General features: G+C 29.5%; 1 protein-coding gene, 1 non-coding gene and 1 pseudogene across 3 annotated transcripts in view; 1 reads left to right on the forward strand and 2 right to left on the reverse strand.

Annotated features, from left to right (window-relative positions):
* Positions 1 to 4,001: 4,001 nt before the first annotated feature.
* On the reverse strand, positions 4,002 to 10,244 carry LOC149878615 (uncharacterized; annotated as a pseudogene). The gene is made up of 4 exons (XR_016447529.1): positions 9,958 to 10,244; positions 7,681 to 9,032; positions 5,675 to 7,471; positions 4,002 to 4,060 (listed from the first exon to the last, which is right to left on the reverse strand). The product of XR_016447529.1 is annotated as an uncharacterized LOC149878615 (transcript).
* A 7,011-nt stretch (positions 10,245 to 17,255) lies between these two features.
* Positions 17,256 to 17,328, forward strand: Trnak-uuu (transfer RNA lysine (anticodon UUU)). Its single transcript has one exon. It is a non-coding gene; the product is annotated as a tRNA-Lys (tRNA).
* A 2,960-nt stretch (positions 17,329 to 20,288) lies between these two features.
* LOC145193203 (CCR4-NOT transcription complex subunit 1-like) overlaps positions 20,289 to 26,175 on the reverse strand; it is a 30,951-nt gene continuing 25,064 nt past the window's right edge. The window contains exons 42-54 of the mRNA XM_090072638.1: positions 25,710 to 25,961; positions 25,406 to 25,569; positions 25,078 to 25,222; positions 24,515 to 24,712; positions 22,808 to 22,939; positions 22,391 to 22,672; positions 22,101 to 22,202; positions 21,827 to 22,000; positions 21,572 to 21,724; positions 21,298 to 21,478; positions 21,010 to 21,142; positions 20,796 to 20,930; positions 20,289 to 20,721 (exon numbers count right to left, since the gene is read on the reverse strand). Coding sequence (XP_089928764.1) covers positions 20,643 to 20,721; positions 20,796 to 20,930; positions 21,010 to 21,142; positions 21,298 to 21,478; positions 21,572 to 21,724; positions 21,827 to 22,000; positions 22,101 to 22,202; positions 22,391 to 22,672; positions 22,808 to 22,939; positions 24,515 to 24,712; positions 25,078 to 25,222; positions 25,406 to 25,569; positions 25,710 to 25,961 — 2,130 coding nt within the window. The 3' untranslated portion in view covers positions 20,289 to 20,642. The remainder of the gene's footprint in view (positions 20,722 to 20,795; positions 20,931 to 21,009; positions 21,143 to 21,297; positions 21,479 to 21,571; positions 21,725 to 21,826; positions 22,001 to 22,100; positions 22,203 to 22,390; positions 22,673 to 22,807; positions 22,940 to 24,514; positions 24,713 to 25,077; positions 25,223 to 25,405; positions 25,570 to 25,709; positions 25,962 to 26,175) is intronic.

Genomic DNA, 26,175 nt, shown 5'->3' on the forward strand with positions numbered 1-26,175 from the left:
TGGTTCTGTCTGGAAGATAAGAAACTTTATGACATACAAATATTAAATTTAGTAGAAATTGATCACAGTTCCAACACACAAGTGTCACTACATCCTCTAAAGTGAGAGTTTTTAATGCAAAAAGATAGAACTTCTACAAGCAAAGTAAATGATTGTTCAAAGTAAATAATTGCAAGAAAACTATGAACCACTGGAAACTAAAAAATCAAGAAAGAGAGTATATAACAGAACCAAGTTAACTTAAAAGTCTTGTGATAACTGAGTCTTTTAGTACAAATAGTTCAGCTAGAATCTGTGAAATGTTAAATGAAAAAGGAATAAAGCAAGTAGAAAGTAAGAAGAAAATTATAAGCAAAATAGTACAGTTTCTACACTTCGGTGGAAAGAAAATAAACAAGAATGAGATATACAGCAGAGAGATAAATAAACAAGAATGTGATACTTCAAAATGGAAATAATAACATTAACTTAGGAATTGTTAAATGTAAAAGCAAAAAATCCAACCATTTTTTTTTTTAACTTTTAAAAAAATCGCTAAAGAGATGTGGTATATGGAAATGTATCACTATGATTATATGTAATGCAGCAGCAGTGAACACAGAAAAGTTCAATGGGATAATTCTAAAAATACAAAGTAAAATGGATACCAGAGGCTTTACTAGATCAAAAATTTGGGATGTCAGGATCATATACTAGATCTCGTTTTAAAACAAGTTTTGTAACACTTTGCATATTATAACTCCTGGTTTTGATTATAAATTTGAGAAGGACGAAAATTGAAAAATGTAAAAGTCTTCAAAAGAATTATAAATATAAAATTGAGTCTAATCATTGAACAAAGTTAAGATGGCGGGATTATTTGTAATTCCTTATGATTTCCGATCAGCTTCGTTTAAGTTTATGTAGTTCTTTGCCCATTTTTAAGTTTTTTGGATAACTTTTTATCTCAATTTTGGGATTTTTTGCTCTATTTACGTGAATTACGACTAAAATTATAAAGACGTCATTGAAATGTTCGCTTAAACATCTTGATTCCAGACCGTTCAAGGTAAGTAATTGCATAATTGTAATATAGTATTTTAATATAATAAGTTTGTAATAAAATATGATAATATAATAAAGATGTTAAGAGTTATAAAGTAACATCATTGAATTCTTGTCGGTTTTCGAGTTTTATTTTGTTAAGTATTATTTGACCACGTGTTACATCTTTTTTTTTTATCATATTGCAATTTTTTATTAGCTTTTTTTTTTTCTTAACATATAGGAAAGATAAGGTAGACTAATTGTTTTCATGCCAATGAAATGGAACATATAAACCATTTAGGGTTAACATTTGTGCAGTTTATTAAAAGAAATTTATCATTTCGTAAATAATGTTGTGAAGAGAAAATTGAAATAGAAAGATTTCCTGTTTAATTAAACACACTATTTATCTATCTCATATACTTAAATAGTTATTTCACACTTATTATTCAAATTTAATTACGCATCTAGTCCTTATACGAATATGAGTCACTCACATAAATTAATAACTTTAAAAACAATTACTCACTGTCTCAGTCAATAAAGAAAGATGCACACAATAGCAAACAATATAATAAGGTTTTGATTCCTTTTTCCGAAAAATGGTTGGAGTAGTTTTCCTTTTTTAAATTTCACTTTGTTCAACTTGGCAATAAAGTGAGACCATTTATGTAGTTTAGATAAGTTTGTTCAGTTTGGAAATAAAGATGGGCCTTTTATTTAGTTTGTTTTATCTATGCTTTTAGAAATACTTTTATCTGTTTCACTAAATACATAATAAACGAGAAGTTCTGTTAAACTGTTCTCACATTTCTTATTAAAAGATAGTTCAAACTTTTTATCTTTACAAAAAGAAGTCGTTTTGTTATTCTGTTAAAACTTTTCAGAGTTGCACTTAGAATTACTTCTGATGTTTTAAGAGTTTGCTAAAAAGCAAAATAATATTTCCTGTGATGTTAAGCTACATAAGTGAAATTTAAATAGTAATAATAAGATTTTGTATATAAAAGATTATGTATATATGAATACACAAATATATTCATGTTTAATTTTAACAAATTCAAATTTGTTTTATGCTTGTCGTTGGCAAGTAGAATGAAGCATGTTTTATAGATTGCACATATAGCATTATACTTGTTTAAACTACATTTTCTAGTTGCTTCTATCTTAATTGATAATTAAGTATATTAAATGGTTCGAAAAAGAATGCAAGGGCGAAGAGTTAGAATAACCGGTGAGGTATGTTGACTGCATATCTTTTGAGCATGCGCCATGAAGAACAAATATGAAACTTTTGTTTCCTAAATTGCTAGAGAAAAACAAACGTTAGCAATTTCTTGAAAAACTTAAAATAAAATCATGCAAAACTTATTTAATCAACTGTTTGCATTATGCACACAGTTCATCAATCATTGCGGAGTATATTTCCGGATCATTCAGTTTACATTGATCAATACTTTGCTTTTTTTTTTTATCTAAAAGAATGATACATATCTAAATTTAAACCGCTAAAGCCGTTTTATGGTTTTAAAACGCGAACAGGTGTAAAATCGCTAACTTCGATAATTTAACATATCGGTGTAGAAGACGCATGAAAATGTTTTTGGAACGTTATTTAAATTTATTATGTAGAAAATTATGTTTCAAAAAACTTTTTTTTTTTAAACTTTTCTGACTATTACAACTGTATCAATAGCAATAGTTTCCAAACCATTACAAATCCGAATTTTCTTCACAAAGTTTTCAGAGTCATAAATTGAGCAGAAGAGGAGAAATCTATTTAAAATGCATAAATTATTTAAATATTTTTTAACAACTGCATTTTTGATTTTCTCAAGAATGCAGTTGTTAAAAAATATTTAAATTAAATTTCAAACTTTTCTATACCAATGCGCAAACTTAATGCCCTCAATTTTTATATTTATCGATTAAACAGATTCCCATTAAAACAAAAAGCAAACAAAGACAACACCCAACTGTTGTAAAACTTTTTTTAAAAGAAGAGTTATTTCTATAAATATAGAGAGAGCATTGAAATATCTTCTTGCAGAAAATTGTTGCAAACAACTGACTAATAACTGAAAGCATAGCTACCGCTATGTTATCAATTCTTACTATCAACACATCATTATTATGTCTTTCTACATATATGTAGAAAGATGAAAGCAATTGCACTTTGTCCAATTTATGAAGATATTGTGAATGGTTTGTGTAGTGATATATACACCACGGTTACAATAATAATTAGCTTACTTATATTGGCATCTAATATTTTGCTAATTTGTGGGATACTTAAATAAAAAAACAGGAGGAAGTGCACAACAAATGAAAAACTTGTATTACTTTTAGCTGGTAGTGATATTACGGTTGGATTAGTTCATATACCACTCCGAGTGGCTTTTTTTCAAAAGGGAAATGAGCTTGGGTGTAGTACTAGGTTTGCGATAGGATTTTGGACGGTATTTCCGTTAGCTTTCTCAAGCGCAGTTGTGTTAACAATATCGGTAGAACGTTTTTTTGTTGTTTCGAATGACAACAAATGCTGCGGTAGAGTTTTTAAAGGAATTTACCTAATACCAATCATCGTTTTCAACTTTTTGATTTCATTTACGCTAAGTATTTTGTTTGTGTATCCTATGAACTATTTTCACGCAGTAGTTGTAAACTTTTTCTTCCCATCATGTTTAAGTGCTAATCTATTATCAATACTTGCTATCAACATGTCACTTTTAATTGGAACAAAAAAAATGCTCAGATGTAAAGACATTCAAGTTGCAAGAAACATGATTGTGGAAAAGCAACTTTCCAAAACTATGATGGTTATATCGTTTTCTCTCTTAGTAGCATACATTCCTTTAGTAGTTTCATATTACTACTTTGCAGTCCTTTTCCTCGATTTCCAGTCAATGTCCTCAACCTTCAAGTTAATGAATTGGACTCTGGTTATATTTGAATCAAACTCAGTATTTAACGCTTTAATATATGTTGGTAGAAGTAGCAGAATCTCTAGGATGTATATCTCGTATATCTCTAACTTTGTTGAAAATATATCAAAAAAGTAAATAAAAATATTTTGAATAGAACTTGCGAATGAACGATTACTTTTATCATTCGGTTTTCGATGTTACTAACGGGCTCTTAATTATTTTACTTTCTGCAAAGTTTGCGTCTATTACAATCAACTTTTGATATATTTGCGTTTTAATAGATTTTGATTGCTGAAAAAGAATTTCAAACGCCAATGAAGAATTCATATCAAATCACATTTGATAAAGAGTATCAAGATTATTTACGAGCACATTTATAAGTAGCGTGGTTTTGGTTGTTTGTGAAAAAGTTCACTAACTTTTTCACAAATAACCAAAACCACGCTACTTATAAATGTGCTCGCAAATAATCTTTCATAGCTCAGTGGGAATGTATCTTTTGCACGACGTCCTTAAGGCGTCCATAAGATATCCGTAAGACGTCGTGTGGTTGATGCATGCTTATTGGAAAAAAGTCAATAAATATTGAGACAACATCTTAAGAAATAATACGTTAACCTACTTTAGGTTACAATAACATCTCTGTTTCCGTCCGACCATAACTAAAGATTATTTAAAATGGGTCGTTCTCCAAATGGAATGTAAAGTATAAATCGTTTCTACACAATTTTGTTCAAATTAATGTCTTCAAACAAGTCTGCAAAATGTCAATAAGTTTTGAAATTAATTTTATTGCAAATTTTAAAATTTTTTGGAACAACTTCATATTAATTTATATTTGCTTAAAATGTTAAGTGAACTTAATATCGAGTATAGTTTTATTATATATATATATATATATATATATATATATATATATATATATATATATATATATATATATATATATATATATATATATATATATATATATATTATTTTAGTTTACATTATTTACATGTCGTGATTTACATGTAATATAAATATATAAACTTGGAATCTGGAAGAAGATCATATTGATCTTGTCGCCAGAACCATATAAAAAATTACAATATTATTACAATATAACTTTTAGACCATATAATACAGTTTATAACAAAATATTATTCAAAAGATTTGAAAAATAATTAGAATAACATCTAAAAAATATTTCATTATATTATCCGTTGAAAAAATAATATTCTTTAACTTATTTTTAAAAACAGAAAAAGAGATAGATGAATTTAAATTAGGCTGGACAATTTTATTCCAGAGATAAGGTGCTCGATAATCTATACAAAACTGTTTAAGCTTTGTTTGACAAAAGGGTTCTTTTAAATAGTTTTTATTTCACAAACTATGTTTATTCTTTACTTTAAAGGTAAATAGATCTTTAAAAACATTTAATAAATGGTTGTTCACACAACAAAACGTAAAACATAAAGTATTATACAAGTTTAGTTCATAAACGTTTAATACATTCATATCTTTGAATAAAGATTTCGTGTTTGAAAAACGATTTAAAAAATATATTACTCGCATTGCATGTTTCTGATGGCGGTAAAGACGTTGCAACTTACTTTTACCTGTACTTCCCCAAGCAATATTTGCATAGCTTATATAGCTATGAATAAATGAGTAGTATAGTTGTTTTAAATTATTTTTATTTAAATAATTTCTGGCCTAATAGAGGATTCCAATACTTTTTGCAACTTTAGTTGATATATAATTAATATGAGTTTTCCATGTCATATTTTCGTCAAGATAAATACCTAGGAACTTTAAAGCGGAATCTTTTTTTATTTCTACTTCATCAATATAAAGTTTAGGTAAATTATTAGGTAAAAAACGTTTTTTTGTTGAGGAGTGGAAAAGGATCCACTTTGTTTTGTCAATGTTTAAGGTTAGTCTATTGCATTTAAACCAAGTAGAAATTTGTATAAGTTCTTTATTCATATTTAAAAAAAGTTTGCTAATATCTTTGTTAGATAAAAATAAATTAGTATCATCTGCAAACATAATGCTCATTAGGTTCGAGGCCTTATTTAGATCGTTGATGTATACTAAAAAGAGAAGTGGACCGAGGATAGAACCCTGTGGAACACCACATTTTATTTCAATTAATGTTCTATTTTGAAGATCAATAGGAAGCAATTCTTCTCCGTGGTAGACGAATTGCTTTCTATTAGACAAGTAGCTTTTATACCATTTAATCAATTTGCCAGTTATTCCGTAGAATTCAAGTTTTTTAAGTAAGATATCATGATTGACTGTATCAAAAGCTTTTGATAAATCGACAAAAACGCCAAGTGTATATTGTGATCTAGCAAAAGAATTTGAGACTTCGTGTGTAAACTGAATAATGGCTTGTTCGGTTGAACTATTTTTTTTAAAGCCAAATTGATTTTTATATAATAAATTATTTGAAATCAGGTAGTTGTATGTTTTTTCGAAGATGATTTTTTCTAAAATTTTCGAAAACGTAGGAAGGATAGAAATAGGACGATAATTATTGATGTTTGATTTTTCTCCACCTTTATGAATAGGAATAACTTTGGCAATTTTTAATAGATCAGGGAAAACCCCTTGTTGTAAAGATATTTTAAAAACTTTAAATAGAATACCGCTCAAACTTTCATAGCAATCTATACTTATGTTCCCGTTTATTCCATCCGCACCGAGTGCTTTGTTTCTTTTTAGGGATTTGAAGGCTCTTTCAAACTCTTCAATTGTTAAATCTAGGGATAAGTCATGGGGAGAAAGTAAATTATTTGGAGTTGTCAAAAAATCATTAAAGGAAATATTTGTAGGAGGAATCCTATCAGCCAACCTGCTTCCAATATCCGTAAAGTATTTATTAAATTCTTTTGCTATTTCATTTGGATCATAAACACAAACATTGTTTATTTTAATCATTTTCGGAAGGAAATTTAAACAAGTTTTCTGTTTCCCCGTTATTTCTTTCAATATTTTCCATATTTGTTTTGAGTCATTTTTATATTTGGTAATTAGATTAGAGTAATAATTTTTTTCATGTTTTTACGAATTTTTTCAAATAGAGTTTTGTAGTTTTTATATATGCGTAAGTTAGCATGGGATTTTGTTTTTAAATATTTTATATACAATTTTTGTTTAATTTTTGAAGATTTTTTAAGACCCTTGGTAATCCAAGGACTATTTAAGGTTTTTGGTTTTAAGATTATTTCGGAGACGGGAAAATTTGCATCATACACCGAGAAAAATGTATTAAAAAACTTATTATAGATTATATTTATGTCTTCATTAAAATTTATATCCTTCCAGTTTAACAATGATAATTGATATTTAAACGTTTCTAAATTTTTTTTGCTGAAAATACGTTTTCTTATAGTTTGACTTTTATTAGTTAGGAGTTGAAATGGCGTTGATTGTTAGAAAAATGGGAAAATGGTTTGATATATCTGATTTTATAATGCCTTTTTGCATGTCATTGTCATATACATATACATCTGTTGTTATCATATATCATATCTGATATGATATCATATATCATATCATATATCATATTATATATCATGTCATATACATATACATCTGTTGTTATCATATCATATACATCTGTTGTTAAAATGTTCCCAGCAAGCACACAACGTTGAAACAACGTTGAAATAACGTTGATCGACGTTGATCAACGTTATTTCAACGTTGTTTCAACGTTGTGTGCTTGCTGGGTTGTCTATTAGGGTGGCTGAGTTTTTTGTTATTCGAGTAGGCTGGTTGATAAGCGGTATTGCTCCTGATACAAATTTTTCATCATAAAAACTTTTAATTTTTCTGTTTTCGCAATAGCGAAAGCAATCCATATTTAAATCGCCAATTGCAAAGTTTTTTTTTTCTTTTCTTTGTTACCTTTATGAAAAATATTGTGCTTTAAGTAAAAGCTTAAGTTTTCTGACGCACCACCAGGTGGCCTATAACAACAACTTAGAAGAATGCTTTTGCTTTTTAACTTTTCGCTTTTATTGTTTAAAATTTCAATTGTAACGATTTCTTTATCGTGATCAGAAACGCACAAATCATTCCTAATGTTATGTGCAATGTTTAGTTTTACGTAAATCAGAATTCCTCCACCGCGTTTATTCAATTTTCTTTCTAATAAAATTGCTTCAAAACCAGGAAGATGGAAATAAGAGTTATTATTAAGCTCATTTTGTGAACACCAAGTTTCCGTTAAACAAATAATATCAAAATAGTTTTTAGTTTCTTCTATAAAATGCCGAAGATTTTCAAAATTTTTGTTTATACTTCTTATATTTATGTGGACAATTCTGATTTTTTTGTTTTCATCGCCATTTTTAGAAAGAAATTCTTTTAACTCACTAGCATAATGATAAAAACAATCTATTTTTAAGTCATTAAAATAATTACTATCTGGATCAGTGTTTTCATCAGATCCAATATGTTTGTTTCTAAAGTTGAAAATAAGTGATTCATAGTCATTCATTTTATATTTTTGTTACCATTTTTTGTGTACTAAATAGATAAGATTTAAAAAAATTTCTTATACTTCTGAGGCGCGCGTTACAAGTTTGGTATATATAACTTTAGCAAACTTACCTTCAGCTCGAAGTTCTTTTGCTTTCGTAAATAGAAGTCGTCTTTTTTCGATTGTGTAATTGCTATAGTCTTCGTTTAGATATATTTTTTCGTTCCATAGTTTTCTTTTTTTCTATTCATTTAAAACGATTTCTCTGTCTTTATAGTTAAGAAACTTCACCACTATAGTTCTTCTTCTTTTTCCAGATTCGTTCTTCTTTCCAGTTCTGTGTGCTCTTTCAATTGCAATGTTGTTTTTGATTCCAAGTTTCTCCTTTATAAATTCTTTGATCTTCGACTCGCTATCTTTCCACGTTTCTTCTTCTCTTTCGTCAAGGCCATCAAAACGAAGATTGTTGCGCCTACTCCTATCTTCTAATTCTGCTAATTTATCTTGAATAAATTTGGTGCACATTAGATTCTCGTTGTCTTTGTTATAACTATTGAGTTTTACTTTTAAGTCATTTGATTCCTTAACAACTTGTTCTTAGGGGAGACTTGTACTGAATGGACCTTGTACTGAATGGACCTTTTCAAAAAAAAGAACTTAGAGACCATTTAGATGTATTTTTGTCGTCACAAATAATTCACCTTTACACAATGTCTCTTCAGTATGTCTGAGTTAAATTTATTCGAAGAAAAGCAGTAGTTATGGAAGTTTTCTATTTTTTCAAGGCAAATGTAATTTTTTAACTTTTCTGAGTTTTCAATTTACAAAGTTTTTTCAAGAAGAAGTGAACTCTTAATATTAATAATATTATAGATATATATTTTGGACTTCAGATAAAAGTAGAAGGAAAGTTATCTAGGGTACAGATTGTTGTAATTGTTTGGGTAACATGTGGATATTGATATGTGTACTGAATGAACCACCATTGATTGTACTGCATGGACTGGACCATTTTCCGATTAGAGCATTTATTGCGTTTCAGTTTGTTACTTACTAAAACAAAATAATCGTGTCTTTTTAATATAAACAAGTTGTGAAAGTGTGACTAATAAAATATACTAAAAAAAAAAAAATCTTGGGCATAAAAAACTATAAAGCTCATGGTTTATCATGATTCATTATAGGTTAATATTCACTAGGATAACAATATTATCATTCAATATTGGAACATCAATATACCCTCATTGCTGTGCATAATTCAACATTTTATTTATTACGAGTTTACTGCTGGTCCATTCAGTACAATCAACTGTACTGAATGGACCATTAAACAATTTAGTACAGGTTATGTTTATCGCATTTTTTAACAATGTTTCAATTGCTCAAATGTTTACACCTTTCAAGGATAGTTAGTTAAGATATGAATCTTGTCTTCTGAACTAAAAAACCCACCATAGTTATTCACAAAATAAATATTAATCGAATTTATAAAAAAGTCTTATTTTGTGGTCCATTCAGTACAAGTCTCCCCTAATATTCATTCTGAAAATTCATTGCTTTTAGTAACTTCAGTGATTTCTCTCTTCAGTAAAGCATTTTCGTTTTTTAATTTTTCAATTTCGTTGTAGAATTTTTTTTCTAATTTATCAAGTCTATCTTCAAAGATTTTTAGTAAAGTACTTTCATGACATTCCAAAAGTTCTTTTACAGTTGTTAAAGATTTTGCCATTTTCGAATTATTTCAAAATATAAAAAACTTAATTAAGCAGCAATAATAAAACACGTCTTATCTCGTTGAAAGCGTGCGCGAAAAGTAATAAATAACGAGTAATAAATATGAAGTGGCTAGTAGTCTGTTTAATAAATCCGTATTTGTGTAAAAGTTCGTGATTTTTTCCTCGTAAAATGTTCTCTAAACTGCCTGTTTTTTTTTTCCAGCCTCTTGGGCTTTCTTCAGAGTATTGCCTGATTGGAAAAATGGACGTTTCAATAATGGCTCAGGCAAGAAATAAAGCTTTATGAAGGGTAACAGGCATTTAATATCATTTATATTGTTCAATGTATAGATCCCGGGTCTCTCTTGCGTATGTTTCGAATTTATTCAAACTGATTCTACGATCCGAATATATGCATTCTATAATAATTCCGAAGCGCTTTATTGATTCTAAGCGCACTTCTATTATCTCAGTCAACTTCGCAGCATTTCTGAAAGATTTACGTTCACATTTTCCATCATTTGTTTTACCAGTTTGCTGTTTGGGTGCATCAATTAAAAAACCCAATTCATGTCTAAACCTTTCCCGGATTTTTTTTTCGTGCCACCTTTTTTTCGTTTTCATTTCCACTTGCTTGCCATGTTTTAATTTCTAAGCGGTATTAAATGTGAAGAACACTTTCAAAAGTTCTATTTCAGTCATGAACAGGTGATAAACCAAAGAAAAGATATTCTTTGTTTATTTCATTTCCTTTGTCTTCTGTAACTTTGTGGTAAGAAGGATAAAGATTGGAATTTAAACTTCCAGCTTGCTCACGAACTCGTTGGTACTGTTGATTGGAGAGATTAGCATCCACTATTAGAACGAGCACTTATTCCGCCGATAATGCTGGTTGCTTTTGCAATGACTCCAGTGTCTTTTTTAAAGTTGTTCGTTGATTCGGAGATGCAACTAAAAGTTCTTTATCAATTGAAGCTGGATCTCTTTTTTCTTGTTTCATTTTCGTGATCATACTTAGCTCTTGGCTACTTGACTCCAGGAGATGATGCAATTATTACGTTTGAACTTTAAGACCACAAGCCCAAAAAAATTTTATTGGCAGGCCAGGTCCGATTGTAATGCCATTCTGCTGAGAAGTACGTGGTACATTTTGCAATATAGGATCAATAAATATAATATTTTTATTTATACAAGAAGATTAGGTGTCCAGTAAGCGCTGCCGATATCTATTTTTGTCCACTTCATCTCAAGTGTTTGATAAAAAATTCTAATTTTATTTTTTATTCACTTTAAAACAGCTTCAGATTTTCCAACATCTCCTGTTTCTTCAAGAATATATCCCATCTATGCATCAAACTTCAAAATTTTCAGGGTTCACACCCATATATCAAAAAGAGCTATTCGGGATATCGAAGGAGCCACTCTATAAAATTTATTAAATATAATTAGTAGTATAATTAAATATAAATATAGTCATAGTTCGCTAATATTTGCAGAATGTTTTTTTTTTGTTTAATAACTCAAAGGTATGAGGTTTAACTTGCATATAATCATGCAATGATATTCTTAATATTACATGTTAAAAGTTACACAGAAGTTGTAAAATAACTTTATGATTTAACAAAATATTATTCACTTTTTAAAAGAATTCTACAAGTCAGTAAAAGATTTTCATTAAAAGCTGAAAACATTAACGATAAGAGACGATTATAACAATCCTTTTTACGAAATAAAATAACTTAAAATAAAGTTGCAGATGCGAAATGTTTACAATAACTAAAAGTATTGAATTATTGTTTCATAGTTGTACTACGACTTTTTGCGCATACTCAGAAGAATTAATTAGCAGCTGCATCGAATTACAAAAAAAATCTGGTTTGGTTTTTAAATACAATGGACTATCTGCTCTGGAGATATGAGATAAATAAACACTTAAAAGTTAATTGAAAAAATGATTTTTTTCCTTCTAGGTTGATAAAATACACATTGTGTAGTGAAGTGGATATGTTGGTTGCATCCAAATCTGTAATTGACAGGGAAATATTATTTTGTCGCCGGTAGTTTCTGTCAAGTCAACCCTTTCTGATCATGCAAAAAAACCAAAGAACACAGTAACGAACTTAACTTGCCATTTTAAGACAATTGCTGTAAGTTACAAATATGCAATTAACGCAAAGTAAAAAAATATCCCAGTGGGCATGCAACGTCCACACGGCGTCCCGCGAACGTCCCAAGGGCGTCTGGACGTCTTATGGACGTTCTACGGACGCCGCGCGGACGATGCATGAACACTAGGATGTAAATAAATCAAAAGAATAAAAAGGGCTAATAATCAAAGGAAAACTTTTAAAGCTAAGAAAAGAATTTAGCGTTTGCATAAAGCTTATTTGCACAAATGTTATAAAGAACAAATACAAAACTTTCGACTTTTCTAACTTTCTGATATAAAACAAAGTTTTTAAAACCCTGGTTACAATGTTGAGGCAGAAAATATCGATACATTTTAAAAGGAAACAATTGCTTAACATTTTGGTTTCTTTATCTGAAAGAATGTAATGTACCTAAATTGCATCAGCTTAAATTGTTTCTACTCATGAAAACTTAACAGGCGTAAAATCATAAACTTCGATATTTTAACGTATCAGTGTAAAAGATACATGAAAAAATTTTTGCAAAGTATTTTAAGATTATTATGTAGAAAGTATGTTTAAAATTTATTTGTTTTTAGACTTCTGATTGTTACAGCAACAACAATTTCAATATTTTCTAAACTATTACAAGTCTTAGTTTCGTTAATAAGGTTTTTAGGGCTGTAACTTAATACCCTCAATTTTTATTTTGAACGATAAACAGAAAATAAAAGATTCCCATTAAAAGCAAGAAAAACAAACAAACAACAACAACAACAAAAAGACTTTTTTTTTATAGTTAACAAAAGAGTCTATTTCTATAATATAATATACATACATACATACATACATACATACATACATACATACATACATACATACATACATACATACATACATACATACATACATACATACATACATACATACATACATACATACATACATACATACATACATATATATATATATGTGTATATATATATATATATATATATATATATATATATATATATATATATATATATATAATATAAATATAGGAAGAGCATAAAAATATTTTCTCAGCAGGCGCATTATTGCTGATCTAATGATGAAAATTTTGCCAGCAATAGAATCCTAACTAAGGGCATAGCTTTAAGGAAAAATGAATGCAACTGTACAGTGCTCAATTATTGAAAACATTCCGAAAGGTTTATATGGTAACACCGTGATTTCTATTATAATTAGCTTACTTATATTGGTATGTAAAATTTTGTTAATTTATGGGATACTTAAATAATAAAAAAGGAGGTAATTTAATATGTGGTTAGAAGCAGCAGAATCTCTAGGATGTATACTTAGTCTATTCACAACTTTATTGAAAGTATATCAAAAAAGTAAAAATTTTGAATAGAACTTGACAATGAACGATTGCTTCATCATTCCGTTGTCGATGTTTTCCGATGGAATTTTAACTTTTTACTTTCTGTAATAATGTGCTGATTATAATCAACTTTTGATATATTTTAGACTTTTATCTCTATTGTTTAATTAGCAGTACCCAGCATTTTGCAAACTTCAGGAACTTTCACGAATACTTTTTCAGAAAACATCAAAAATATTGAATAAAATCTTAAGAAATAATTCGTTGATCTATTTAAGTTTATAATAAAAATTCTGTTTCTATTTGTCGTTGATTAAAAGTTATTCAAAATCGATCATTCTCCTAATTGAGTGTAAAATATAAATTCGCTTGTATTTAATTTTCTTCAAATCAAGATCTTCAAAATCTTCAAACAGAAATTGCAATTTTCAAAACGGTTGTCAAATATTCAAACCAGCTAACATTTTAGCTGGTTTGTTTTAAAAACTGTTTTTCCTGATTTTTAATAACTGTTTTTAAATATCCATACCAGCTAATTTTAATTTTTTAATTTTTATTTTTTCTAACTAAACAATGTTTATATAGGGATAAGTTTAAAGTAAAATTGTTTGTATAAGTTTAAAATTATTACTTTTTTCTAAAGCAATCACTGATGTTAGTGAGACGACCCCCTTCCTTAAAACTTGAAAATTAGAACTTTATAGGACATATTCAAATATAAAAATAATATGACCCTAATTTAATGTTATAACTCCAACAAAGCATGCATTCCCAGCTACGTATTCAATCTTTATATTTCAAATAAAATACTGAAAGACTTGAATGTTTTAACAAAAATTTCTTCTTGATCTGTCTTGAAAACAGAGCTGTGGAGTCGGTAAGCTGCCGTTCCGACTCCGACTCCGACTCCTTGATTTTATCATGGACCGACTCCGACTCCGACTCCCGACTCCGACTCCGACTCCTTTATAAGTAACCAATTTGTAACAACAAATAGTTGTTTGTTTTACTACAGTTATTTGTTTGTAACAACAAATAACTGTAGTAAAATGTTAACATTGGCTATTTCATCACTATGATACAAATAATCCAACCACTTAGTGCTTTAAACAATATTTATAAGAAAACAATTTCTGAACAAACAACTTTTCTGAACTCTTGTTATGCAATAAACTCTTATGCAGTCGCTAATAAAATTATGAATTTGTCAAAATCATGTTTGAACTATTGTCAGTTGGACAGAAAGAACTTGTTCTTCTTTAAGTTCATATTTTTTAAGAATCTTTTCTACTAAGACCTGTAGAAATTCGCTGGTGTGATTGTAACTGGTGTCTTGGTAACTGCTTCATTTTTTTCAAAAAAGAATTAAACATTGATTGCAAAATAGTTCACTCTGTTAAGAAACACAAAGCGTCCCTTGAGACATTCATTAAGTTCTTCTTTTTGTTTAACAGCTTCTTCAATCACTAATTTTCTTATATTCTCTCTCTCTAGAGAAACAAAGTTAATTGAATACTTACAGTCTTTCTGTTTGTGGAGCAACTCTTTGGTGCTTGGTGGTGGCACGCCTAGCTTTCTACTAAGAATATGTAGCACAGTGCCAGTCAATTTAAGTCGGGACGTCAGGTTAGAATTATTTTGTTCTATCTCCCATTTAAAACGTTGGAAGAAAGTTTTTGATATTTTTCTATAAGTAAAAATTATTTAAAATTTTACTATTACTTTTTTAAGAAATAATAACTTATTCTTTAAATAATTTATATTTAAAGAAACTAGGGGAAAGGTGCCTATGATGGCATACTTAACTTTAACGTTTCTCTGAGTTATTACCTAAAAACTTAAAAAATAATTTTTGACATGGGTGTATTCCCTCTAGCATGCAGAATAATAATGAACCTCAGAACTTTTACTATTTTGCTTTTTTATAAGTTTGTACCATTAAAAAAAAAAATACAAGTATGCCATCATAGGCAACTAACTGCTCCTATGATGGCACACTTTAAAGAAATTAGACTAACAAGAATTTTTTTTGTTTTTGTTAATGGAAACACAACTTATCAAAAAATCAAAATTAAAAATAAATATTTGGTCTATAAGCATAGTTCACATATAAATTTTTGTCTACTTCTCTTTATGCTTGCAGATAAACAATGACACTAAGGTCCGCATTTTTGACAACAAATCCATGGTTCTTTAGAGCAAGACAGAGAAGAAAGTTCATAACAATACAAAAATGCTGCATCAGATTCGAAATTCTTTTTATTATTACTTCTTTTAATCTCCTCACTGCAGAACTTTTCTTCAACAGTTGTCTTTCTTTTTGTTTTTCTAACAAATTTTTCCTTTTTCTTTGTTATCTTTTTCTTTTGCCTTATCTTTTAATTCTTGGATATCCGGTGTGGTATTTAGAGGTCCAGTTTTTCCACGTTTTCAATTCAATTTTAGAGGGTGCTAAAGGCACCGGACACAACTTTTGTATACTAGATCTTATCCTTTCGTTGAAACAGAAGATCCAATTCATATGGAAGCTTCTGATGGGGGAGATCTCATTTCCAAATGTGTTGGTTTCTCAAACTTTTGTATTTCATTTTTGTTCTTAGCCTGATCACCTTTTATGCGCAAAATTTATTTCAGGGATTTTTTTCAACTCATTTTGCAGACTTTCCTATGATGGTAACTCCTCGGTATGCCATCATAGGATAGAGTCACCATATTTATTAAAACAAGCTGTGTCTACCTTATTCTAAACATAGCATTAAAAGAAGTATTCTAATAAATGTACAAAGCCTGCAGATGAAATGCATGAAAATTTCACTTCTGTATGATGTATAATAAAATCGTAATCCTAAATATATGAGAGCATTAAAACTACAACACCACAAGCGAAAATTTATGTTTGTTGATTACAAAAGCATTATTTACGACAGAAGGACGAGTTTTCACCAGAAGTAATGAATTACTAATATACACGTGTTGGTCTAATCACTTATACACCAAAACCAATATTTATGGAAATATGACCAGTATGCCATCATAGGCGCTATGCCATCATAGGCACCTTTCCCCTACTTAGAAAAAAAATTTCAATAAAAAAAATTATTTTAAAAGTAATTATTACTTAGTAAAATTAACAATTCATTTTCTCCCAACGTTTAAAATTGGAGATAGAACAAAATAATTCTAACCTGACGGGGAGTTAGGGGATCATGAAGTTATATAGTTTAAGGGAAGGTAGAGGAGAGCGCAAAGGAGGTGATATATGATTCTCAGTGATAAGCAGCAAAATACCCTATTGCTTATCACTGTTTTAAAGGCCTAAAAATAACATGTCAAACTCCTTGTCCTCCAGTTGTTGCAAACTACAATTCCCATTGTGTCTGGATATCCTACAGCTTTCAGAGCATCCTGGGACTTGTAGTTTTGTAACATCTATAAAATCTTTATGAAAGTTATGAAACTTTGAAAGATTTTTTTAAACCGGAGCCGGAGTCGGTACAATTTTTCCGACTCCGACTCCACAGCCCTGCTTGAAAACAATTACTTGCCCAAAATATTTATATTTGAACTTACGTAAAATACAAATATTTAAAAATCTCCTAATCAATCATCGCCCGGTTAGCTCAGTCGGTAGAGCATCAGACTTTTAATCTGAGGGTCGCGGGTTCGAGTCCCTCATCGGGCGTCTATCTTTTTCCCCTCACGAAGGATGGAAGTCATGAAGGAAGTGCAAATCATAAAGGTTATCATTTAAAAACTTGAGGATATTAATATTATTTATTCAAAAACGAAAAACGCTTATGATGATTGCAATGTCTTGGTGAAAATCTTCCGCAAAAAGTTGAAGGTGAAAGAAGAAATTTATTTCTCTACATATCTGGGAATAATTGCTTTATAAAAAACACAACGGTTGCGAAGGAAGTGTTTTACATGAGACAATACGAGGCCACTTTGGTGATTCCAAAACAGAAGATTTTAGCCATTTGGAAGCGTTGGAAAAAATGAGACTGAAAGCCTGTAACTACACAAAATCCATTACGCCAGATTTACATGGAAATGGTTCAAGACTGTCCCGAAAATGTTAAAAGTTCTTTATCCTAGCTTTTAGCGTTAACTAAAACTATCTTGTAAAAATCAATATCTAATAAAGTTTTTAAATTAAATTTAATTAAAAAAAGAAAGGATTTTGTAATTCGATCCAAACTTTTTCGGTTGTAAAAGTAAGAAAAAATAAGAAACTTTCTTGTATTAGACCATTTGCTTGATTTCTTATATATATAAAAAAAAAACGTATGCATTAATTTTTTATAATTTATTAAGGTTTCAAACAGCTATATGTTATTTAGTCTATTTACGTGTTGCTGCCTTTTTTTAAAGAGATAAAATGAAACGGTTTTTCTAAAAAGATTTCCATTGCTTATGTACCTTAAAAACCACGGTCAAAAACATTGTTTATTTACATCAACTATGATCAAAAAATTTTGGGTGTTGTTATGTTACCTATATAAATCTCTATTTTGTTACCATTACGTTTTTGGCTTATAAGAAGCGGTGATTGAAGATTTAAGTAAGCATGATTTAATTTAATTTTTGTTATAAACTTTAGCTTTTTTTTTTTTTTTTAAATATTTTATTTCTCTTAAATTTTTACCGCCAAATATATTGTTAACAGTGAGAATTAACTGCCTAATCACTTCGATCATAAAAAAAACAAAAACAAAATAAAAAAAAAAGAGAGAAAAATGAAATATTTCAAAGTAAGCATGTTTAAGAAATCGATACAGTTTTGAGGTAACTACCTTTAAACCAATTTAACTTTAGGCTGCTGATAGATTTCAGTCGTATATTTTAAATACTCAAAGAACTGTGCTTACAAAAAATGATTTGTTGATGTTTATCAAAAAAATCTTCAGCGGACAGTTTTATTTACAACTCCTGTAAATATTGCAAACATATCAATTAACCATAACATTGCACGATCCCTTAATCATAACATGATGAGTAGGGTTAATTGGGGTAAAGTGGGAAACTTTTAAAACTTCAGCTGTTTGCTCAATACCCACAGAAATGTACATGAAAACTTTAACTAACATACTGTTTGCTAGTACAGACGCTCTCTGGCGAATGAAATTAAAACAGTTCTGTGTTAAAGCAAATTAAGACATTCATGTCATATGTACTGCACAAAAAACATGGTAAAGAGCGGCACTTTTGGTAAAACCAGGACTTAAATTTTTGTAAACCGGGACATAGTTATAACCTTTCATATCACTTTATTATAGATAGACTTTATCGCAATCTTTATTAATTCTGAGTTAATTAACATAAAAATCCAAGAGTTACAAAAATGCAATTTGTCTATTTAGTCAGGTTACATACTTCATGCTTTGCACACTCATCATCCCACATGATTCAACATATGATTCATGCATCTAAACCGGACACATGATACAAAGAAAATCTCAGATTTTTATTATCATACAGAGTATTACACCGTTTATTATACAGATTAATATACATCAGTACCCACAAGGAGTGTTATTACCAGCATCAACAGGTTTATTAAATGAATGTGTTTTTTCTTCTTAAGAAGTTATAAGTAACACTTGCTCCAATTGAAGCAGATTGATATTTTCAATTCTTATTGCTTTTCTTACAATTCACCACCTGTGTTTTCTGAAAGTTGCTTCTTTTAGTCGATTTCTTAGGGAGATTGTTGTTGACAAGAAATTCTCGTCACTTGTTAGTCTATTTGATGGCATAGCTTATCGCTAACGTATGGATTTTCTCTCTCTAACTGGAAGTGAAGAAATAGTGGAAAGGGTTTCATCTTGCGCAATAGTTGCTTACACGTTGATGACCAATAGAGAAGGAAGTAGTGAAGATGAGCTGGTATCGAAAATATCCGCAGAAAAAACCAGATCAACCGTTACCACCAATGATAACCGACTGAGTAGTTGGCAGTGGTAATGAGCTGATCTCGGAGCCCGCCCCCCCTTATGCTAAACTGAGACTGTAAAAATTCATTAAGCCTGAATTCACCTACTTTAACAAAACAGGAACAAAACCGCTGGACTAACCGTTGTACACATTAAAACAAAAACATTTATAATAACTTAGCAGGCTACAGTAACTCGAAAAAATAACAGTTTGAAATATGATTTACTTAAGGACTTGCTAGTTAAGGCATTTTAGTGCATGAACTGGAAGGAAGACGTTTGACTATCAGTTGCTTAATTCAAAACATAAACACTGCAACGGAAAAAAGAATATTAGTTTCCAATGCTTTTTTTTTTATCATGCTACAAATAGCACATTGTAAAAGCATATCTAAGCTTCGTCCTTAATCCAATAGAAATAGTGTCGCAAGCTAAATATCCCCATTCAGTCAGCTGGCCCACTATACTCTAGTTCTTCCTGTTTGCTAAGCGAAGAGTTTTTCATAAATGGATTAACTAGACAGGTTTAGATCAATCTGAAATTAAAATAAAATTTGAAATATAACGACTTGAAGAAAATTGAGTCTGTTTCCGAAACAAGATAGCCTTAATACTCAACGTATTAGAATTTTCGTTTACCTATCTAAAAGCCTGCAGTCGAATATTTAACAAAAGATAAGCAGGCTCGAACAAAAATACATTGAGGTCATTTTGAATGTGTCGCAAATTAAAAGCTTTTTTAAATAAATAAAATAACATCAAATCCTTAATTTATACAAAAAAAAGGCACATTTTTCTTTTTATATAAAACAAAGTATGATAATATCAAAATGAAATTCATTACTTTTTTAAAAATTTCATCAGAAAGAACAACTAAGTAACCAGAAAATTGTCATCACGATTAGAAACGCAATGCTCAACCTTTTAAAATTATTTCACATATCATTGTCTAAGAAAATCAGACAAATACATTACTAAAATAATAAACACTATCTCCAAGAAATCACACGTAAAAATTTAAATCTTCAAGAAAGAAAAACCTAATAATAAAAGCGCCTTTTCAATCGCCTTCTTCACTTCCGGTGTGAGAAGACGGTTGTTTCTGTTGCATACAACTTCTTGCAACAGATTCAAACAATCTAAGAAAAATAGAAACAAATTAAAAAAAAAAAGACGAAAATATCTCATAATTTGAACTATACTTGGTACTTACTTTTCTATTTCTGGCGCGCAGTGGACAAAATCGTGGTTCCAAAATTTATAGTTATGATTTTTAATTAATTCGATGAAGGTTATCAGAAGGCCCCAAGGATGAGGTCTGTTAACTATCAACCGCTCCAACAAAACCCTAATGAAAACATAAAACGGTAATAAACAAATCACAGAAAAATGTAGAGTAAACGAATATCAACAAGATGGATAACTACCTTGTAATTTGTTCTTGTATCGCTTCAGAGTTAGCTTCAGCAAAAAGATACAACAAAGTACAACTAAAATAGTGGGTATGACTATTTGGGTAGCGAAGTTGGTTAGCGATTGCGTTCAAATATAAATATCGACCTATATTTGTTAAAAAAAAAAAACATCGAAAAAATTGTTTTATATGAAAAAATAGCGAGTAATACTTTTTTCCTTATCGAATCGAAAGACATTGCTACAATTCATTGCAAAAAAAAAAAAAAAAAAAAAAAAAAAAACTAGAAAAATTACGAGACCTTCTGTATCGAGGTCAACAGCTAAATTTTGAAATATATCCATATGGGATGAATGTGTTATTGTGGAGATTGATGTTGCACCGCTCTTGCTTTGTATATAAGAAATCGCTTGCGTTCCAACGTAAAGAACCAAAGCATTCATCAGTGGAACGTTGTAGCGAGTACCTGGTTCATTTATTGACTGAAAATTGAGAAAATGACGTTATAATTTGCATAAAATCATAAATATAGTAGCTCTTCGAATTATTGGGACCAATTGAACTATTATGCCTACCTGTAAGTGACTTCTTAATTCAGATAAAAAGGTCACCGGAGCGCGAGTCTTCAAATAAGAGTCGAGATCTCTTTTGAAATTCCCTGGTTGGATAGCTTGAGCGAAGTTGGTTAGAATTCGTGGTGGGTGAGCAATATCATTTAGTAAATCAACCTTTAAGACAAATGTAAAACATAAAACAAATGAAAAAAAAGGACAAAAATTAAAAAAAAAAACAAATATTTTGATAAAGTGGAACGAATAAGAAATAAATACTTTTAAGTTTGGTGTGAACGGATCAGGCAAACGCATATTTCGTGGGAATGCGCTAAGTATTAAATTACGCATTTGAATACAGTTTGGCGGAATCACATCGCAAAAACTAAAATGGTAGTCACAGAGGAACTCTGGAAAATCATGAAGCAACACAAGAAGAACACGCAATGTACCCTAAGTAAAAAAGTTAGTTAAAATACAAGTAAAATATATATAGTAGAAATAAAGGTATAATAAGAAGGTATTTGTGAATATCTTTTCAAGAAATTGTTACCTTATAAATCAGATAGGTCTGTTTAGCAAGTTCAACATTTCGAAGGAATGGCGATAAAAATTGAAAGAGATCAATCAGTAATTGGTGATATAAACTCCAACCCTATCATGATTAAACAGGTTTTAAAAACGTAAAACAGGAATAAAAAGTGAAGACGTGCATGATATGTAATAATAATGTAATAATAAAAGGAAAATGTGTATTAATATATGTAGAAGCATACGACGTGCAAGACGTGCATATGTAATAATAAAAGGAAAAAAAAAAAAACCATCAACAAGCGAACATACTTTCTGTTGTGGAGAGTTTAGTAAAAGTTTTGACATTAATGTTCTGTGTGCAATTAACTCCAACCACGAGTATGAAAACCCAGGAGCTTTAGATGGTCGCAAATCGTGAAACACGTTTGCGAAACACGAGAGAATCTGAAAATTAATTGCCTCCAAAACAGGCTCAGGTGCATTTAACTCTAACAGCAACATCACAAACATTCTATGATAAGCTAACTGATGAAATTCGGCCTGGCGATACTCATGATCCTTAATGATCACTGTTCCTATGATACCCAAAACCTAAAACAATGAATTTTAGAGACCTGTTAATTATATCATCTTTATGAGAAAAAATAAAATTAAAATAAAAAACAAATTAACAAACAAAAGGCAAGTATAGACAAAAAAAAAAAACAAAAAAAAAAATTAACTGACCCTATTCAAGAGGTTAATTTTTGTTACACTGTTTGCATTATCTCCAGAATGTTTCACCAAAAGTGCAATCAAACGACAGTAAGCATCAATTGTAGGAAAGCATTTCGTACGTGCTTGTGTTGGACTTTGAGCCTAAGGAATACAAAACATGAAATAAAGATGATCAATATGATTTCTGCACTTTAGGAGCACATATAACTATGTACAGAGATACATGAATGTATACAAAATAAGAGATGGGAGATACAGCCTAAAACTATTGGAAGGTTAGCTGCTTGAAAGCAATTATGTCCACCCTGAGAAAATCATAAAAATTTAATTTCTACTACTACTACGAAGAAAAACACTTAACTGGTGTTGAGTCTACTGATAAGCTGAAATAACCAGAAGCCTTATTCATCTACAATTACTTCACTGACTTTTTTAGAAATAATTTCAACCAGTTCTTTCTTTTGGATAAATAAAAAGGATTTCCCTATCCAAAATTTTCTTATTTTGCAAATTACAAAAGGTTTTTGTTATCATCATTAAATACAAATATGCATATATGCATCATAAAACAAAATTTATTATGACTGCAATTGTCAAATACATGATATATTGAAACTTCCTAATGAAGGCAAAACAATGAAAAATCAATTAATCTTTAAAGCCAAACTTTTATCCATTGAAGTACTTTATACAGGCTAATGGAATTAAACTTGACAAATTTCTGTTTTAATGCCAAAACCAGTTTGTCAAATGTAGGAAAGAAAAAAGTTTTGTGGTAGTATTATTCTAAACTATTTGATGTTATGTTGCTTTGATTTGCCAGATTCTTGACTGTCATATGTATGACTATGGTTTCTTATCCTATTTCTATTTGAATATTATCCACCTTAATGAATTTCTTTAAAATTAATTTAACCAGAATTTAATTTTTCAGAAGCCAAGAATTCTACAACATTTTTCACTTTTTGAGTTGCTAGGTAGAAACCTTCTCCTGTAGACTCTTCAACAAGGTAGGACCACTGGAACTACAACATTCAACTCTACCTTTAAGGTTTGAAGTAAATATGAAAACTCCTAATTATCTGATGAAGCTTATGTCTTTTTAAAAATCATTGTCATTCCCTGATGTTCACACACACAGGATGAAAGTTACTGGTCTATTTTTCATGACTTGTTTAGTAGAGACTGTTACATGGTTGTCTTAGTACTGTCTCTCATTGATTATTCTGCAGGAGTGTAGTGCACCTGTTGTCTGGGATACCCATTTAAGCTTTCCAGCTACTTGAATTCACACTAACATTAACTAATTTTTGATAACACTGAGAATGTCTTATTAGTGCTGCTAAGGAGCTTCTAGGAAATTTGAATGACCACTCTGACCCTTCCTAAATCTGCCTATACAAAAAGATATACCTAATATAATGTGAACATATTGCTCACAAAACTGCAGGATGAACATCCAACAAATATTTGTTTTATCTATTAGTATATAGAAAAGTGTAAACCTAAGATCTTTAGTTTCTTCAAATATTTCAAATTTAAATCTAAATATTTTAATTTCAAATTTAAATCTACAAACACAAAGAGTGCAAACACAAAGTAAATTATTATTTTGCATGCCATAAATTATATCATTAGGGTTTAATCTTGAGTGAGCAAAAAGAGAATACAGACTCGATAAAATTAGGCTCACTGAAATTAAAAATTATAAATTACATAATCTTGTAGTGCTCTGTAGGTCAGATCAACACAAATTTCAGTACAGTATTTGAAAAAACGAGTGATGAGATCATCTGTCTTGAGAATACCATATTGATGCAGTTGAGGAACAAATGCTTGAAAAGCTTTTTCACTATATCGGCCAGCACTTTGATGGTGATAAAGGCGAACCCATTCTCGAAGAAGATACTCAACCTGATTATAAAATTTTCAACCATGAACAAATTGTTAATAATACTAATACTAATAATAATAATAATAATAATAATAATAATAATAATAATAATAATAATAATAATAATAATAATAATAATAATAATAATAATAATAATAATAATCATGATGATGATGATAACAGACAATAATAACAAACTGTGATAATAATAATAAGCATTTAGCTGAAACAATATTATTCTTTAATCTGTATAAATAATTATACAAAACATAATCATTTGGCAAGTTGTTACTAAGTAATGTATAATATTAACATACTTAACATACTTACTATATTGTGCAATATTAAATACTTTATTTATAACTTTTTAAGGTTTTTATTATACCTTTTCATGAAGACCAGATATATCATCAAAATCATGTGCATAGCCATGAATTGCTGAGCCTGGTGCCCGACCACCAAATAAAACACTACCAGCTGAGCTGCTAACAGCTTGGTTAGCATGAATCCCTTCAAGTAGAGAAGAAAGCCTGACAAAGAATTTTGAAATTATCAAACTGTTTTTTTTTTTTTAAAAAAAAAAAAAAAAAAAAAAACACAGAAAAGGAACCAAAATCTTTAATTTCTTATTTAAACTTTAAAAAAAAAAAAGATTTCCAAACCTATGGTAATACCCTATCAAATAAAAACTAAAAAAAAAACAGTTAATTTACCCTTCTGGGTTTTGTCGGTTTTGGTAAGCTCTGGCTATAGCTTCAAGAGTTGTAGAGAAGTCATTTTCTGTTACAATCTGACGATGTTTTTCCTCAATCAAATATAGTCTACATAGTTGTACAGCCAATTGCAGAGCAGGCATACAATGACCTCCTTCAATCCACTAAAGGAAATTTGCTTTGTTTTCATTGTGTTTATTTATCAAGCTGAGTTATCTTTTAAACAAGGAGCTGCTCTATAAGCTAGTTATTTTATACTTTAGCAAAAAAAAATGAAAAAGATTTTAAAATTTAAAAATGTCACCTGTGCCAACATTCCATCAAACTCTCTCATTGTAATTAAATGTGCACGACAAAGGATATCTATTCCTTCAAAATTGAATCTTACTTCAGGAGGAAGGTCAGCAAGAACTTTGAGTACTTGCCTTGCTGTCCATAAAGGACCATAACCACGAGGATCTTGAAAGCCACGAAGTACAATTAAATGACAATCTTTATAACGGAGAGCCATTTCAGTATCATTAGGAAGCATTGTTTCAAGAACTCCTTCTACTGCCTGTAAATTTAAATGAAATACTGATATAAAATTTTATGAGGAATTAAAATAAACCTTTTATAACTAGCAACTCAAGTTAACTCATAAAATAATAAACAATACCTTGACAGCTGTTCACAACATGAAAATTATCATTTGTTGAAAGTAATTTCAAGATAATTTGAACTAATATTCTGCATTAGAATATTAGTATAAAATGACTATTATAAATACA

The sequence above is a fragment of the Hydra viridissima genome, unplaced genomic scaffold (assembly GCF_058129835.1).
Source record: "Hydra viridissima isolate aposymbiotic clone 2 unplaced genomic scaffold, HvirCarnegie_v1 scaffold_15, whole genome shotgun sequence".
NCBI lineage: Eukaryota > Metazoa > Cnidaria > Hydrozoa > Anthoathecata > Hydridae > Hydra > Hydra viridissima.